The sequence below is a fragment of the Lissotriton helveticus genome, chromosome 3_1, assembly GCF_964261635.1.
Source record: "Lissotriton helveticus chromosome 3_1, aLisHel1.1, whole genome shotgun sequence".
NCBI classification, from domain to species: Eukaryota; Metazoa; Chordata; class Amphibia; order Caudata; family Salamandridae; genus Lissotriton; species Lissotriton helveticus.
Genome location: NC_136061.1, coordinates 979,746,175 through 979,764,657, shown reverse-complemented (window position 1 = coordinate 979,764,657; position 18,483 = coordinate 979,746,175). Strand labels below are relative to the sequence as shown.

General features: G+C 48.2%; 1 protein-coding gene across 2 annotated transcripts in view; it reads left to right on the top strand.

The window, feature by feature from the left end:
* DIP2A (DIP2 acetate--CoA ligase A) overlaps positions 1 to 18,483 on the top strand; it is a 784,944-nt gene that overhangs the window by 477,318 nt on the left and 289,143 nt on the right. For both annotated transcript variants that reach the window (XM_078681430.1, XM_078681429.1), the window contains one exon: positions 5,963 to 6,056. In XM_078681430.1, the coding sequence (XP_078537556.1) occupies positions 5,963 to 6,056 (94 nt within the window). The remainder of the gene's footprint in view (positions 1 to 5,962; positions 6,057 to 18,483) is intronic.

The window sequence follows — 18,483 nt, the reverse complement described above, 5'->3', positions numbered from 1 at the left end:
ATTTCAAAACTCCACACCAGTCGTTTTTTGGAAGAAAAACAGTGCATTGAAATGAATATGCTTTTTCAGTAAATTACAGGTAAGTTACTTTGTACGTTACTTTTCTAACTCAGTGCTGGATACCTAGATCCAACACTGGGACATTTCTTGTAAATAGGTAAGTAAATAAGTTTTGGTTATTTGTGCGATTTTTAAAGAATATTTTTAAATTTCAAAACTCCACACTTTTTGGAAGAAAATTGTAAATATCCTATGGAGGAAAACGAGGTTATCAGTTCACAGGTAAGTAATCGACTATGGGAGTTAAGGTTCTGGGGTTAGACTCAGGGGTCCCCCAGGGTCAGTGATGCACTGTTGTTGCACCTTCAGCGGCACTAGGGCGGCCGGGTGCAGAGTGTTGAGCCCTAATGTTATCCAATGGGGGATAGGGAGCCTCTGGTTGGTGACTGCTGGCAAGCAGATCACTGGGTTGTGGGAGCAAAGCTCCTAGGGTTTAGGTCAGGGCAAATGGGGAAACAAAGTAGCACAAAAGGTGCACCCTCAGCGGCACTGGGGCGGCCGCTTGCAGAGTGCAGTTTTGACGTCGGGTGCCCTATTGTTTTCTATGGAGAACCTCTGGTTTGCAAAAACACTGCAGGCAGGGAGACGAAGAAGTCTAACCCCAGAACCTTAACTCCCATAGTAAGTTGGAAAGTTAAGGGTTGGTTAGGCACCGTCGGTTTGGGCACACAGGGGCCGTCGGTTGCAGGGGTGCCTTTTGGGGTTGGATCTTCTTTGCAGCTCCTAGTCGCGGTTAGGGGGGGCTTCTGGATTTTGCCTGCCGCCGTCTGCTTGAGGCAGGTAAGGGGTCGCCGGATCTCGGGTCAGGATCGCCGGGGTGAACTCATCGTGGTGTTTTTCCACTCGAGCTCGGGCCGGGTTCAGCGGTTGCAGAGCGGGCTGGATTCGGGGTCTCTGGCTGCTGCTAGAGGTTGCAGTTGAACAAATCCGGTGTTTACGGGAGAAGCAGTCTTTGGAAGTGAAGGCAGGTAGGTCCTCCAGGGTTTTCGAGGTTGCTGGTTGCAGGACACACTGGGATTTCGCAGGAGCAGGTTTGAGGGGCCTGTAGGGCTGGGGGCAAGTCAGTGGGTGTCTTCCTCTTGTTAGATGGCTGCACAGCTGTTCGGTCCTTCTTCTTTTCTTCTTGTTGTCAGGCTTTATCTGAGGAAGCAAGGTTCAGGGTGCCCCCTAAATACTAGATTTAGGGGCCTTACAGGTATGTGAAGGGCAGGGACCAATGGGTCCCTTTCCTGGGGTGGGTACACCCCCTATCGTTCGATCCTCCAGTGGGAGGGGGGCAGGAGCATGTCCCTGGTTGGTTGGGTCGCCCGATCCTCAAGATGGCGGGGATTTAGAGTGTTCTTCTCCTCACCTCCCCCACCTGAGGGGTGGAGTTGGCAGAGCGGGGCACACCTCTTTCCCTCACTTGTTTCCCCCCCCCCCGCCCCCCCCGGCTCTCCCGCCCAAAGTGGGGGGTAGAACCAGTGGGGACCAGTTGCTGAAAGCAGCAAATGGTCTAGGGAGGCTCACAAAGGCGACATGCCATTAAAGCTTCTCCTTCGTGAACCCTGCCCATCCTGAGGGAAGAGACTTGGCACCTCGTCCCAGGATGTGCATTGTTTCAGGCCCCAGAGAGCAGCAGACTCTCGACCCAGGGGTCCAGACACATGTTTGGTGGTGGCAGCTGAACGCAGCCACTCAGCCTGGACACTAGTGGTGGGTTAGTTTCTAGGAAGCATCTCCGAGATGCCCTCTGGGTGCATTTTTCATTAAATCCCACACTGGCATCAGTGTGGGTTTAATGTGCTGAGTAGTTTGATACCAAACTTCTCAGTTTCCAGTGTAGCCATTATGGTGCTGAGGAGTTCATAATGACAAGCTCCCAGCACCATATACTCTTAATGGCAGCACTGCACTTACAATGTCTAAGAATGGACTTAGGCACTGTAGGGCTACAGGGCTCATGCACCTGTACCCTCACCACTGGCATAGGGCACCCAACTAGAGGGGTGACTTATCTGTGCCAGGGCAGTGGGTTGTAGGCATGGCACACAGGGATGTATGCCATGTCGACTCTTTACTTTGTTCTGCACCAGAACACGCAGCCTGCAAAAAAAGTGTGTGTGTGTGTGTACACTGTGTGTGTGTACACTGTGCGTGTGTACAGGGCCCCTAAGATTGGCCCAATAAGTGCTGCTACCCTTAGAGGTCTTCCCTGGTCACAGTGCCCTGAGTACCGGTGGTACCATTTACCAGGGACTGATCTGTGGCCAGAGATGCCAATTGGGTTACTTTTGGGGGGAAGAACACAGGCCCTGGGAACCTGATTGGCAGGGACCCAGGGCACACCAAGAAATAGTGCATCAGTAGTCTGGCAAAAAGTGGGGGGGTTACTGCAACATAAACCCACTATCCTACATTGCTTTCTTGACTTCGAAGTCTGCAGAAATAGCAATTTTACCATATAAGAGTTACAGGACTTTCTAGATTGGACACCTTATTTTAGACTCACCACCTGGGAGGTAGTGCTTTGGTAGAGATTCAACAGGAGAGGAATCTTCAGGTAGAAGTATCCATCAGAAGAACAAGTTATGTACATTCTGTAACGATCTTCCTGGTGGATACTCAACATTCCGGACAGAATGGATGTATGACATTACAACGCATGCTTTTACCACGCATGCCTTTACAACGCGGTTTTTACAACGCAAACCTTTACAACGCATAGAGCTTTGGGGTGCTGGATAGTGAATAGTTTAATTTACTATTCCAACTCCAGTCCCTGTGGACACTAGGGAAGGTGTTGGATAGTAAATTAAACGTATTCCCTATCCTAGAGCGCCCCCCAGTGCAATGCGTGGTAATGGATTGCGTTGTAAAAGTTGCGTCGTAAAGGCACTGCGTGGTAAAAGTTGCGTTGTAAAGGATGTTTCCCATTCTGTTCACCTACTGCCTCTCAGGAGTGAACTTGCAACTGTCAATAAGGTCCCAAGTTACGTTTAGAACACTGTAACTTCTGTCAGTCTATTTAACCTCATCTCTGCTTTGGAGGATGTAGAAACATGGACTGGAATTTGTCATCGGCATACCTTACATTTCTCCTTGATGCAACTTCCCGGGTAGAACCTGAGACGGGGCAGAGGCAACACCTATTGCCATTTACAGTTTACACATACAGTCTGATACCTTAAAGGATTCTAATGGTGAGCCATCTTCAGAAAAATGTATCCGTCAGAAGGATTCTGTAAATAACTTGTTCTTCAGGGCATACTCTGCACTTGGCATGTGGCTTTGTTACCGGCATGTAACTTTGTTACCAACATGAGTTTCAGGCTCTACCGTACATATCTCAGCAGAGTGTCTTGTGTGATGAAATTAGGAAATTGTCCTAGTTAATGTGTTTTCATGATGCATTCCTATCTTAGTTTTCCAGTTTGTCTACGAGTTTGATGACTAAATTGTATTATTGATAATGGTTTATTTTTATACTGTTCTTAATACCATCATTTTGTGTTTCCTACATGGTTTAAAAATAGATATTATTACCTGATGTAATTGTACTTTGCCAGAAAGAAGGACTCACATTCCCTTGCCAGTTTTACATCTCGTAACCTGTAGGCCAAATGTCCACAAGGAGCATAGTATTCTCCAATCTTACATCCTACAAGTTTTTGTCTTTTCGTGTATGGGTTTTTCACACCAAGGTTATATTGATAGTGAACATTGCTCTTTGTTAATGCCTTTAATGACATTATTGAATTTGCTGCGCCATCAAGTTGGCTGAGAGTTGACACTCATGGGTGCTTGTATGGAGTAATGAGTCAACTGTCTTTGCCTGCAGTGCTTCCTGTATGTTTGCCTTATGTCTGAAGCTGTATGCCATCTGGACTTTTCATGCAATGCTTGTTGTATGTTTCTGTTGTGTGTGCTATTGAACATTGCATGAAGTGGTTAGTGTTTTCACTAGAACGATGCCTGTGCTAGCTAGCTGGCTTTGCCATGCAACTCATGTGTTGTGCTTTTCTTGGGTCTAGATAGTGTGCTTCTAGAACTCTGCTTGCAGTACTGACTGTGCTTTCCTGTGTGTAGCTGTGTGTAGCTCGTGTGTTTCAAAAATTGTTTTGTTTGCATTCATCTTGCACCTGCAGTAGTGTTCATTAATTCTCACTATGTTCTTCTCTAGCCAAAGCAGTGCATGCAGTGCTCTGTGTTGTCTGTGTCCTAAACTGCGTGAATTGGCTGGCAGTAGTGTCTCCAAAAGTGAAGTTTAGTGGGGCATACATTGGGCTACAGATAAAACTAGTGGGGCTGCCTGCAACGTTTATATACAATATGCAATTAAAGTGCTTACATCTGACTTAATGTATGGGTGCATATATCTGCATATTTAAATTTAGATGAAGTTATCCAATCACATAGACGAGACTCCAATGTTTACTGGGTGTTGCAAGGTTTGTAATGCGCTTGCTGTGTGACTCGAGCAGTATTCCAATTCAGGTTTACCTTGAAGTGTTGTGGAAAAGGCAAAACAAATGGCGGAAAAACGAGCAGAAAAGGTCAAACAGAGGGCAGAAAAGGCAAAACAGATGGCTGGAAAACGTGCAGAAAAGGCAAAACAGAGGGCAGAAAAACAAGCAGAAGAGGCATAACCGGACAGAAATGCAAGCAGAAAAGGCAAAGCGTGACCCGGACTCTGAGGGGGAGGAAGAGTAGCGGATGGAGTTGAGGGTGATTGCTTGAGCAAACCTAATGCAGCACCATGACGCAGTAGCTCGCCTATGTATTGTCTAAAGGGCACGGAGACTTGCTGATGAGAGGAGAAATGTGGAAATGTAAATAAAAAGTGATGACAGATGTTTGAGGGGAGGGGGGGGTTTGTATTGTATTTATAGGATAATTACACTTCTTAGATAACTCATAATGGGAGAAACTAGACGAACTATGATAACTGAAGCAAAGTTACATGGGAGAGCGGAAACAAACTTTGGATAGGTGATCTGAGATGCAAATGCAGAATGGACTATGCAAATTAATACTACAGGAGATGTATCGGGCGATTACAGATGTCACAATATGAGCGCATCATAAGAAATGTGTAATATGCCTTCAAAATAATAAAGATTTTCAAAAAAAAGAAAAGGCAAAGCGTGGCAGAAAAGGGCAAAGCAGGGCTAGAAGCAAGCAGAGGAGGCACAAACACAGCAAGAAACAAGCAGAGGAAGGACAAACAAAGGGTAGCAGGTAGACAGGGAACAGAGAGTAGTGGACTGCGGACAAGCTGGACAGGAAAACTGTTGCAGGTTGAGCTGGTGCAGGACCTAATCATGAAGTTATTCTCTGTCAATAGCCCTGTTTCATTCTTTTAGGCATCGTCACTTTGAACTTGATTTGTTTCCTGGACAGTTTGTTGGTCGGGCTATGTATGCTGTAGTCAACATGTGAGCGCCTGCTCCTCAGAGGGGCACACTAATGGATGAGCTTTTGCATGCATTGGTTGCGGCTTGATTGCTCTCATGAAGGTGTTGTCTTGCAGTGTCCCCAGTGCATTTGTCTACCTAGGGCAGTGTGCTGGTTGAGTTTAGCATGCTCTGCTCACTGTGTGTTTGCTCTTTCATCAGAGCAGTGAGTAGGTTGTATTTTGTCTGCAGTGATTTCTGTTTGCTTCTCTATATGAAACAGTATGGCAGCCAGGTTTGGTATGTGCCTGTATTGAAAGCGGTGTTCAGGTTTCTGTTTCCCTGTGTCCTGAGGTTGGTTGATTTAGCAATTGGTGCTTGCTGTGTTTTTCAGCCATACATACAGTAGTGTGAATGGCATGTGATGCCTGCCCATGGCTGCCTGGAGCACACTGCTAGCTAGGTTTGGTACTGCAAGTTATGTGCTTGTCTCTTGTACTATGTTCACTAATGGCATTATTTTGCAGAGCGTCATGAACAGGATGCATGTGCTGAGTGTCCCATATGCACTGATGAAGGTGAACCCCTTGTCCTGGATCCAGAAAGTCCACGCTTACAAAGGTATATATAGCCCGTAGCTTTGAAAGTTGTTACAGAAGTGGAAGGGACATTTTGTCTGGCAGTTGATGTGTAGGGAAGGTTTAGAAAGCTAATGGGGAATCCATTTGCCAACAGCTGATCAATAGCTATGGCTTGACTTGAGTTTTTTACAAGTATATTGCACTCCAACCCATGGCAAGATACACTTTTTCCGGGATCTTAACCTGTACTCTTGGTCTAAGTTGAATATGATTTGTGGACATAGAGTCTCACTCTATTCTGAATGAACGTATCAACCCAGTATTACATATGCTAAATTTTGCATCACAAAAACCTTGTCCAAATAACAATTGTAACTTTATTTAGGTGAAATAAATGTTATGGTTGGGTAACATTGAAATGTTTGTGGCATGCCGCTCAATAACTTTAATAACATTGATATAACTACAGGTATAGAATATGGAAACTGTGTCTACAAGGGTTGCTTTGTGCAACAAGTGTGGTATGTTTCGGCAGCAGCAGTGTTATATGACAATTATGTCAGTATGCACTGTGATGAAAGGGACTAGTGGTGGTTTGGCACTACAAACAAAAACATAACACACTCAAGTGGTGTTAGTTGAGAATGGAGCTTTTGGAGTTTACAATTGTTTGTCACCATGCGTTCCATGAAATGAATGCTACAGAACCCTCTGTTCAAGGCATGTGTGGCTGTAAAAACACATGCTTTGCATACTCCTGCCATCTAGTGTTTGGTCCAGATATTTGCAAGTTGCTTTTCTTCGAAGAAGTCTTTCAAGTAACGAGGTAATGTCACACCTCTGCTTGGTTATAATGCACATGGGCATTGACTCCATTGTTAAATTGTTTACTTCTTCCATCAGGTTCGGACATGTATTACAACGCTCTGGTTCGAGACCGTTTTAGGGATCCTCTTAATGCGTAGTCCACTCTACTGTTGTCAGTGTTGTTTTCAAACCTGTTTTACATCCCAGCGTATCGAAATACAGAAAATGTTCATTTGTCGGAACACTCCATTCCCTGCCTTTTGGCCTTGCCTATCCAGGCTACCTTTCATTCAACTCCATCGATGAGACTCTGCTGATGGAATGGACTCCCTTTCAATTCTGTCCTCTGTGCCGTTCCTAGTACCGACCTTCACAAGGTCTGAAATCTGTGATTCTCCCCCTAGCACAATGAAGAATATTGTGAGGCCTGTTGGTCGCTTCGATCCTAAAAGACCTTGTGGGACCATCGGGCATGACGCAGAGATGTGACATAAAAAACATGCCGGATATCTTTGGTCCACAAGATTTCGAGCCAGAAGAGGAAGATCTGGAAGGTTCAGCTGCTGAAGAGGAACGGGCCTTTTCGGTTCTAGATTCGGGGTTAAAGATAGATTTGGAATCACTCGATCTTCCGCCGGGTCAAGGTGCTGTGAGTACTCAAAGCCTTCACCTGCCCACACAAAACCTTCGGTTCCCATCAGACAAAAGGCTTCTGGGCCATCAATGCTATCTGGCCATAGTATGCACTGAGAATCTGCTTTGTCCTCCAGCTCAGCACCGAATTCATATATAAAGCCTCCCAGTTCTGCCCAGATCTGAGATAAGCACTGCACCTCTCCGGTTCTGAAAGTGAAACCAGGTTCTGTTCCAAAACCTTCGGCACCAAAACAGAAATTGGCTCCTACAACACTCCCAGAGACTATTTCTGAGACAATGCAAGAAAGACTTGATCCAAATCAAAAGCAGATCCACATACTCCCAGAGAATAGCTGCATTGTCGCGGTAACTGCATCAGTGCATTCTTCTAAGAGGGAGATCTCTTTCCATCAGGACATGGGTCTCCGAATACCTTTAAAAAAGAAGGAAATGGACAAAGCTACTAGTCCCCTGCACCCTGTTGCTCCTTTTTCTCATTCTCATATACCACCACCTCCATCACCTGTACCTCCTGTACTTCATTCACTACATAATCTTTTAAACGTTACGCCTCTGGCTTCTCTACACACAGACCCAGATGTAGGAGGAGATGACCATCATGGGGCACTGCCACCACCAGACCCATCGCAGGATTATGATGTTGACCCTACAGGTGACACAGATCAAGCCCTACAGCCTACCAAACCCTCACCTCCAGTCCATATTTCGTCATTTCAGGAGCTCATAGCTAGGGCAGCAGCTTACCATGGGGTACACTACTTAAAGAGTCTATGGAAGAAGATTTTTTATTTGAGACATGATGGAATACACTCGGAACATCTCAAACTCTTCCAATGTTAAATGGCATGATGTGCCATACAGATGATTTTTTTAAAGACCCTACACATGCTTGCATCATTTCCCCTAGGGTAGATAACAAATATAGAGCTGCACCATCTGACCCAGTTTTTATTAGAGGCCAGTTTCCACCAGACTCCCTAGTTGTTTACAAACTACAGCAGACGCACCACACGCACCACCTCCTGATAAAGAATCCAAACTTATAGATGCATCAGGCGGGTGAGTTGCTGCACAATCTGCCAATCATCGGCGAATTGCAAATGCACAAGGATTGTTGGCCTGGCAATATCTCCTGGAGGAGTATAAAAAGAAGGGACAAGAATTAGTACAGGAAGGAAGAATAATTTCCCACTCCTCAATTAGCTGTGAACTGGACTTCGCTGATACTGCCACCAGAGGCATCAATACAGGCATCCTCCTACGGCGGCATGCCTGGCTGCATATCCCTGGATGTAAGCCAGAAGTTCAACAAACTTTATTAAATATCCCTTTTGATAAGGAGCATCTCTTCGTCCCACAATTAGATGAGGCCTTAGAGAAAATTTAAAAAAAGATACTGAAGTTGCCAAATCCATGGGAGCGCTTCAAACACCAAATGATCGAGGCTCCTTTTGCAGCTCCTCTTATAGAGCAGGTTCCAAAACCACTTTCACAGATGCATCCACATCTTCCTACATGCTACAAACTCAACCCTTTCCCTCTAGAGGATATTTCAGAGGCAATTACAGGGGTAACCGCTCCAAAGATTGGGGCAAATGTATATACTCCCAACAACCCGTAATGCCCTATCTGGCAACAAACAGTGACTCACTTATTATTACCCCCGATCACATTACAGCTGTCGGGGGTCAACTACAGCAGTGCCTTCCCACCTGACAGTCAATAACTTCAGACAGGTGGGTGTTGGACAGTAACCCACATGGTTATAGCCTGGAGCTCATCAGCAATCCTCCAAATATTCCTCCTCGCACCCACAAACTCTCTCTGGAACATCAATAACTGCTCAAACAGTAAGTTAAAGCTCTATTACTCAAAGGGGCTATAGAGCCAATTCCTATACAACACCAAGCGTCGGGGTACTTCCTGTACTTTCTAATTCCCAAAAAGTATGGTTCCCACATGGCCTATTTTAGATCAAAGGAGGGGGGGGGGCTAGGGAGGGACACTATCTAAAGCTGTCACGCCTCTGCCAGACTGCTTAGGGCAGTACATCACAAAAAACATCTGTTAACGGAACACCTCCCAGTAACAGACAACAACTTTGCCTACCTCCTCAGCAGGATGTGACAACAAGTCCATAAGTGGGAACTCCACCCTCAAATTCTTCTCCCATACTTTCACAAATGAGGGTTGCCACAAATAAACCACTTTGCGACAGCAGAGAACGCAAAATGCCCAAACTTCGACTCCAGGTTCTGTAGTAGGGGATCTCTGTGTATAGACATAATCTAGTGAATAGTCCCGCCCATGTGAAGGGACCCCGGAGCAATCAAAAATAATCTCTTAAGCCGTCTTCTTTGCAGTCCTGCATAGACACTTAGGAGAAAATCAAAGACAAATAATGCAGCCTATAATTACAAGTCTACTCTGGCCATTACTCCAACTTAAAGTGAAAAGGATAGCCAAATAAAATCAAATTTAACACATATTGCCAAGTTTCACTCATAGAGAAACTTCCCTTCACCAAAATCCTTGAAATGATAGAGAGGAAGGGTTGGACAGACAAGCCCCCATAGGCTGCCATTATGTGTCTGGAAAAGGGATACCGTGCCTTTAAGGAACTCTCCAGAGACCCTCGGTATCCCAGGATGCTCAGCCAAAGTCCTTTTACTTGCAGTTCTTTTTCCGGCTCCTGCTAGCAGGACCCTGGAGCATTGAGCTCTCCCTTTTTGGGTATTTCTTCAATTTTTGGCACTTTTCCATTGTTGTGAGTGTTTCACTCGATGTCTGGGGTCTTCCTCTTCCATTTGCTGTGTTTTTTAACCATTTTTACCACCTCTTTCTGTCGGAAATGCCAGCTTTTATCGACAAGTACCCTGAGGGTGGTAGGAAGAAGGCTAAATCTGACCCACACAGAGTATGCATACTCTGTCTCCCTTCCACCCATGTCCCCGACTCCTGTGATATCTGTCACTCTTTCTCCAAGAGGACCCTGCGTGACAGGGAGAAGATGAGTCTCCAAGGCCTGGAGTAGGGGAGACATGAAGAACCAGGTGGGACTTCTGGGCATGGAGGGACTCAGTCATCATCCTCTGCCTGTGCTTCGGCCTATGGGGGTCTCCCCAGTCAAGTAAAGGCCCAGAAAAGGCACAGATCCCGGTCGATGTCGATAGCTTTGACGTCGAGAGGTATGACCACCATCTGCTCTCCGTCGACCCAGGGCTCTGGGTCCAAGGGGCGTCGCCGCTCGACGTCAAGGGGCAGGACGTCGAGACCTCGGACGAGGTCGACATCGACGACTTCAACGGCGTCGACACACCATCGAAGTCGAGATGAGTCCAGGAGGCGACAGCGTTCGCCGTCGAGGCTGTATCACTGTTCGCCGTCGACACGACGGTCGATGTCAAGAAGAGGCAAGTCGACTTCAAAGAGAAGATGTTCGACATCGAGGAGTGCGTTGACGTCTAGAAGATCGACGTTGAGAAGTAGAAAGTTGAAGAGGTCGACGTCAAGGAAGGAAAAATCGACGTTGAGGTGACGATCAAGGACCAGGACAGTGTCCCCGGCCTCAGTGGTCAGTCTGTCGTCTTCATCGGCGAGATCCCGGTCGCGCCGGCGCTCAGCCAAAAAGAGGTCTGCCTCCAGAACATCTTCTTTGAGGCCTGCTCAGAAGAAGAGGAGAGTGGTGAGGTCATCAGAATCGGAGTATTCACGGACCTACTCACCTTCTAGGCCCAGGACGCCTCCACCTCCACCGCTGCCTCCGAGGATGCCTCCTCCGCAGCTTCCTCCTCCTCCAGCAACGATTCCTCCTCCTCCTCCTCCTCCACTTCCACCGCCTCCTACACCGCCCCTGCCTCCTCTTCCACCACTTCCCCGACCTCCACAACCTCAGCCTGAGGTTCCGACTCCTCCGCTTCCGCCTCCTCTAAGATCGGCGGCTCCGGCGAAGCCCAGGAGATCTAGATCAAGATCTAGAGGAAGGGATCGCACTCGCTTTAGACACCGCTCCTCCACAAGGTCTCGTCACTGCCATCGGAGAGCCAGGCCGCGGTCCCGGTACACGGGCTCTTCGAGTGACCGGAGGTATTCTCCAACATTATCGGATTCCCCTCCTACGAGGGTGTCACCTGTGGACGACATTGTGACATTTCAGGAGTTGCTGCTGAGGGGGGCAGCGAAGTTAGAGATCACATTGACGGTACGCACGCCATCTACTTCTGTGACTTTGCACAAATGGCATCTCTCTCGCCCGTTGTTGCCCTTGGTGCCAGGACTGGAGGAACCGGCCATGAAGCTGTTTCTGACCCCAGCTTCGGTGAAGTCGGCTCCATCTCGGCTGCAAAAGAAGTACAGGCCCCCTGATACTGAGCCGGCGTTCTTGAGGTCAGATCCTGTACCGGATTCTGTCATCGTGACAGCAGCCAAGAAACAGCATGCTACTGCTCCGTCTTCTAAGGTGCCTCCGGACAAGGAGAGCCGTCAGATGGATTCAGCCGGACGTAAGGTTTGCGGTATGGCTGCCACATCAATGAAAGCTGCGAGTGCCTCTGCGCTCTTGGGTCACTATGACCGCGCTTTGTGGGAGTCTCTGCAACAGTTTATCGAGCTCCTCCCGAGGGATAGGAGGGAAGACTTCCAGGAGATATTGAACGAGTGCATGATGGTCTCCAATCAAGTCATCAGCTCTGCGGCGGACGCCTCTCTTCTGGCGGCTCATGGTTATTGCCATGGTATTAATTTAAGACGCCATTACTGGTTTCGCCTTACCTCTCTCAAATCGGAGGCGCAGCAGAGATTCGCAAATTTGCCATTCTCGGGATCGACGCTCTTCGGGACGCATGCGGATGAGGAGATGGCCCGCATGAAGGCGGAAGTAGAGACATTAAAGGCCGTTGGTTTGGAGAAACCAAAGGAACAACGGAAGTCCTTCCGTCCGTTCCAGAGGAGATATGGTTCCCAGAAGCGAGGACAAGGTGGTCAGGCTGGCCAGCAGCAACAACAGCAGCAGTAGTACCAGCGGCAGCCTTTCCAGAAGCGTCAGAGGGGCAGAGGCAGCCAGCTGTCCTCCTCGGCGAACAAGGGCCCGGCTGGGTCTAAGCCCTGAGGTGCTACTTCCCCCTCGTCCGTTACCCGCTCCGGTGGGGGGGAAGCATACAAAATTACCTGGCAGAGTGGAGAAAAATTACTCCGAACAAGTGGGTGCTGAATATTGTTTGCAATGGATACAGTCTTCATTTTGTCAGCCCTCCTCCAGCAATTCCACCGGTTCGCTCGCAGTTTCAGCTGCGCGAGCTCCAAGCGGAGGCCGATACCCTGTTAAGAAAAAGGCCGATAGAAGACGTCCCTCTGTCTCAAAGGGGAAAGGGTCTTTACTCACGGTTCTTCCTGGTGCGCAAGAAGGACAAGAACGAGTTCAGGCCCATTCTGGATTTGCGACAAGCAAACAAATGGATTAGAAGGGAGAAATTTTGCATGCTGTCTTTGCACCAGATCTATCCTCAGCTACAAAGAGGAGACTGGCTTTGCGCAATAGATCTACAGGATGCGTACTTTCATGTGCCCATTGCACAGAAACACCGGAAGTTCCTGCACTTTCTAGTCGGCACCAATCACTATCAGTACACCGTACTACCGTTTGGACTGAAGTCTACACCCAGGACTTTTTCAAAGGTCATGGCGATGGTGGCAGCGCACCTGAGAAAGAACAAAGTGTTTGTCCACCCGTACCTGGACGACTGGTTGATCAAAGCCTCCACCTTCCAGGAAGCGCAATTGCACTTCAACACCACGGCCGTTCTGTTGAACCAACTGGGGTTACACATAAACTTGTCCAAGTCTGTTCCGACTCCTGTCCAGTGCCTACAGTACTTTGGAGCCTCCATCGATACTCTTTCAGCAAGCGTGTCTCCTTCGGAGGAGCGACGCTTATCGATCCGTCGGAAGGCTCAGGCTCTCATAGCTGTTCCATCTACGACAGTGAGGACGGTGTATTCTCTACTGGGGTCGATGGCCTCTTGCATCTTCCTCACGCCACACGCATGCCTCCACATGAGGCCGCTGCAGCAATGTCTGGAGGATCAGTGGGACCAGAAGCGGGGGAGCTGGGACGAAAGGATCCGTCCATCCCCTCACGCTCAACAGCCCCTGAGATGGTGGTGCTCAGCAGAGAATCTCCTCAAAGTGGTTCCATTCCACAAGGACATTCCCATTCAGACTATCGTCACGGATGCTTATCTCCACGGCTAGGGAGCGCATTCTGACCATCTACAGAGCCAGGGAATGTGGTCCCCCGCGGAATCCACGTATCGCATCAATTTCCTGGAACTCAGAGCTGTTCACTTGGCACTGAAGGCCTTTCATCCGTCCTTCCAGACCAACTCCTTGCTTGTACAGACGGACAATACGACCACAATGTATTACCTCAGCAAGCAGGGGGGCTCGACAAGAAGCGCAGGCGATCTGGCACTAGTTGCTAGCCAGAGGACTGACTATCACGGCTACCCATCTGCCAGGTGTGCAGAATGCTCAGGCGGACGCATTCAGCAGGCTGGTGCAAGAAAAACACGAGTGGGTTCTAAACGACAAAGTGCTAGGAAACATCTTCGACAGGTGCGGCCCTCCGGACTTAGATCTGTTCGCCACCGCCGAAAACAGAAAATGCCGAGACTTCGCCTCCAGTTATTATCAACCGGGGACTCTGGGGAACGCCCTATGGATCAGCTGGTCGAACAGCTTTCTGTACGCTTTTCCACCCATTCCCCTAATTCCGGCGGTACTCATCAAGCTGTCTCAGTCCAAAGCACGGATGATCCTCATTGCTCCGGAGTGGCCCCAACAGTGGTGGTTCACGGACCTACTTCACCGGTCTCTCCTACCCCACCTGCGGCTGCCATGTCAGCCGGACTTTCTCACGAAGTTCGGGGGGGCAGATGGTACACCCCAACCTCTCATCGTTGAGTTCGGCGGCATGGCTCCTTAGATAGTGCAATATGGACACCTGAATCTGCCTGACGATTGCATGAATATACTCAAGGAGGCTAAGCGATCTTCCACAAGGACTTCCTATGCCTACAAGTGGAAGAGGTTCTGCATCTGGTGCACTTCCAAGAACTATGATCCGACAACCTGCCAGGAAGATGTCATTCTTCCATACCTTTTGCATTTGACTCAGTCTGGCCTTAATTTTCGTTCTATTAAGGTTCACCTCGCAGCATTAACTGCGTATAGGAAATGCCCTTCACAGACATCCTTCATCTAGATCCCTGTGATAAAAGATTTTTTGGAAGTATTGAAAAAAGTGTTTCCTCCTGTTCGGCGTCCTTCGCCTTCATGGGAGCTGAATGTGGTGCTGTCCAGGTTGATGAAGTAACGTTTTGAGCCTAGTCATAAGGCTTCACTGCAGCACTTATCGTGGAAGGCGGCTTTCCTCGCGGCCATTACATCGGCCCGCATGGTGAGTGAAATTCAGGCATTGTGTTGCCAAGAACCTTATACTGTATTTCATGCTGCTAAGGTTGTGATGCGTACTCAGCCTAAGTTCCTTCCTAAGGTGATTTCTGATTTCCATGTTAATCCGACTATAACTTTACCTACGTTTTTCCAGAATCCTTCCACTCCAGCGGAAAGGTCTCTGCATTGCCTGGAAGTCAGAAGGGTGTTAAAAATCTACTTGGATAAGACCAAGGACATTCGTAGGTCAGACCAATTGTTTGTCAATTATGGGTCGGTCAGGACTGGTCTTGACACCTCAAAACAGTCCATCTCGAGGTGGATTGTGTCCTGTATCCAGTTATGCTATCAGAAAGCTAACAGGACCTTAGGGGGTAAACCTAAGGCTTATTCTACCAGGGGCAAAGCAGCAACAACGGCTTTGCTACGTAATGTTCCCATTGCAGATATCTGCAGGGCTGCCACTTGAAAGTCGGTCCATACCTTTGCTAAGCACTACTGTCTGGACTCTGATGCCAGGGCAGATGCTCAGGTTGGGCAGGCTTCGTTGAGAAATCTGTTTGCACAGTAGTGGTTTTGTCTTTTTCCTCCACCGCCGGATTGGTTTGTTGGGATGGGCTTGCCATTCTATTCACTAGATTATGACTATACACAGAGATCCCCTACTACAGAAGGAGTAGTTTCTTACCTGTAACTCCAGTTCTGTAGTAGGGGTATCTCTGTTATAGTCATAAGCGCCCGCCCTCATCCCCGGTGGAAAAAATGATAATGTACTGTTTGCTACAGGCCTTGCTTTATACACCTTCAAAAAGAACTGAAAGTAAAAGGACTTTGGCTGTGCATCCTGGGATACCGAGGGTCTCTGAAGAGTTCCTTAAAGGCAGGGTATCCCTTTTCCAGACACATATTGGCAGCCTATGGGGGCTTGTCTGCCAACCCTTCCTCTCTATCATTTCAAGGATTTTGGTGAAGGGAAGTTTCTCTATGAGTGAAACTTGGCAATATGTGTAAAATTTGATTTGATTTGGCTATCCTTTTCACTTTAAGTTGAAGTACTGGCCAGTGTAGCCTTGTAATTATAGGCTGCATTATTTGTCTTTGATTTTCTCTTAAGTGTCTATGCAGGACTGCAAAGAAGACAGCTTAAGAGATTACTTTTTATTGCTCCGGGGTCCCCGCACATCGACGGGACTATTCACTAGATTATGACTATAACAGAGATACCCCTACTACAGAACTGGAGTTACATGTAAGAAACTACTCCTTCCCACACTCTCTATCCAAGGGCAATACCTTATGGATGAATTGGTCAGGAACATTTGCATATGCTTTTCTGCCTCTCCCTCTTCTTCCATTTCTGGTACGCAAGCTCAGGCAGATGTCTCTAACCTTATTGTAGTAGCTCCCACATGGGCTTATCAACCATGGTTCGCCACAATACTTGAACTTTCAATAGTTCCTCACGAAGAGGTTTACCTCGACTCAAACCTTCTCACTCAGAACCATGGCAATATCTGACAACCAAACCAGCTAAACCTGCAGATTTGGCTCCTGAAGTCATAGAATTTGGAAATCTAAATATCCAGCAGAATCCATGACCATTCTTAAGGAAACCTGTAAACCTACCACTAGAGTCTGCTTTGCAGCAAAGTGGAAAAGATGTCTTATTTACTGTAATATCCAAAAGATGTATTCACTCAATGCATATATACAAAGCATTATTTGTTTTCTCTTGCATTTACAATGTTCAGGCCTTGCTTACACTACTATATGTCTACATCTTGTGGCAGTGGCTGAATATCTTCAAAACAGACAGTCTCTAACGTGTTCGACTTACATTTCTATCCATCACCTTCTGCTGACTTAGACTTGTAACAAAACGCGTTAAGACCTCATTGTGCGCAGAAATGTCCCAGAGGTTTAAAATCTGCGGCTGCCTGCGAACCGTGGAAACCCCTCCGTGTGACCACACGTTTGGAAATGCTGCTGACCCTGAAGGCAGTCTGGGCATTACTGCATTGTTGCATTGCCCTCATTGAATTAGCCTGGTGCTCGAACAGGGGGTCAGTCAATGGCCTGCCTTGCTTTTGCCCTGTAGACCCCCCTCCTGATTTGGGAGGCAGGCGCGTGGGGTGTAGTGTGTTGTGGCACAGCAGTGAACAGGGCGCGCTCCTCCTTGCACACAGCCTGGCTCTGCGGGTGAATAATTTTCTCCATTCTGCTCTTCACGAGTGACGCGATCTTACCCTGGCATAGACGGAGGCCTGTTCCCGGGCACCCTGGCACAGCCCATCACAGCTCTTTGGGCGGCATGCACACCGTGTGCGGAGAGCGGGGGGACTGGAGGCATGTGTCCGGTGGGAGCTCCGACTAGACGCCGCTCAGGGAACCAGCTAGTACAAGCTTGCACGGGCAGGCCTCCCTGGCGCAGAACGGAAGTCGGAACTGATGCATCGCGGCATGTGCACGACGGTGTGTTAGTGTACACATCCGTCCGCCTAGGAAGAGGGAGAGAGGCGCTAGACAACGGAGCAGGCCTCCTTGAAGATGTGTGCGGAGATCGGTACCAACTGTGAGGTGGTGGCCGTGTGCGGCACACGGCGGAGGTAATGGGCCACGGGTTACAGGTGGTGGCGGGCGTCGCACAGACCAGGAGAGTCTGTGTAGACAGGGCCGGCGCTAGGCATGGGCAGTGTGGGCAGCCGCCCAGGGCCTCGCGCTCAGCAAAACACAGGGGGCCTCGCGCCCCTGTGAAAGGTCACACTTTCACAGCTCACTTCAGGGCCCCCGGCAGCGCCTCGGGCGCCTTGGTTAAGTACCGGCCATTCTCGGCTCTGTTTGGGCATTTTGTATCCAAGCAACAGAGGCCCCTTTGTTTCTTTCGAGCACCAGCCGGACACAGGTAAGAGAAGGTGGGTGAGGGGAGGAGGGAGCAGCCAGATCAACTGGCTTTTGTTATACTTCGAATCTTGGTAGGGCAGTGTCTTGTATCTTAAAATGTATGCATAAGCAATATTTGACTTGTACTGATCTGACAGGGGGGGCAATATTACATACACATCGAAAATATATTTACTGTTGCCATCTAAGCTAGGTACAGCTACAATTGAAGCACACCCCTTCAGCTGACGTTTTTTTTTTTTTTTTTTTTTTGCTCTCTGATGAGCTCTCTGCAGTGTCTTGGGAAGTGCCTTGTTACGGTTTGAAGGCCCAGGGGAGGGGGGCCCCCTCCCAGGGCCTCATAGCACTGTGTCGAGCTGGAAGGTCATGGTGTGGGGGCCCCCTTCCCTGGGCCTTGTAGCCTTCGGTGTCTGTTTCAGAAAGCGCAGAAAGAGTGTAGGTTTTAAGCAGGACTCATTTATATATTGGTGATACATTTGGCAAGTTAGTGAAGGTGGCAATGTATGCCTCCAATGAGCCTGTCCTGGACTACAAAATTATCATCTTTGTAATGTGGGCATTGTAGCCATCGGTGGCTATTGGGCAGGAAGCAGAGACGTGAAAAAGTAAGTGAAGCAAAATCAGTTGCAGTGGAAACCACGTTCATAAAT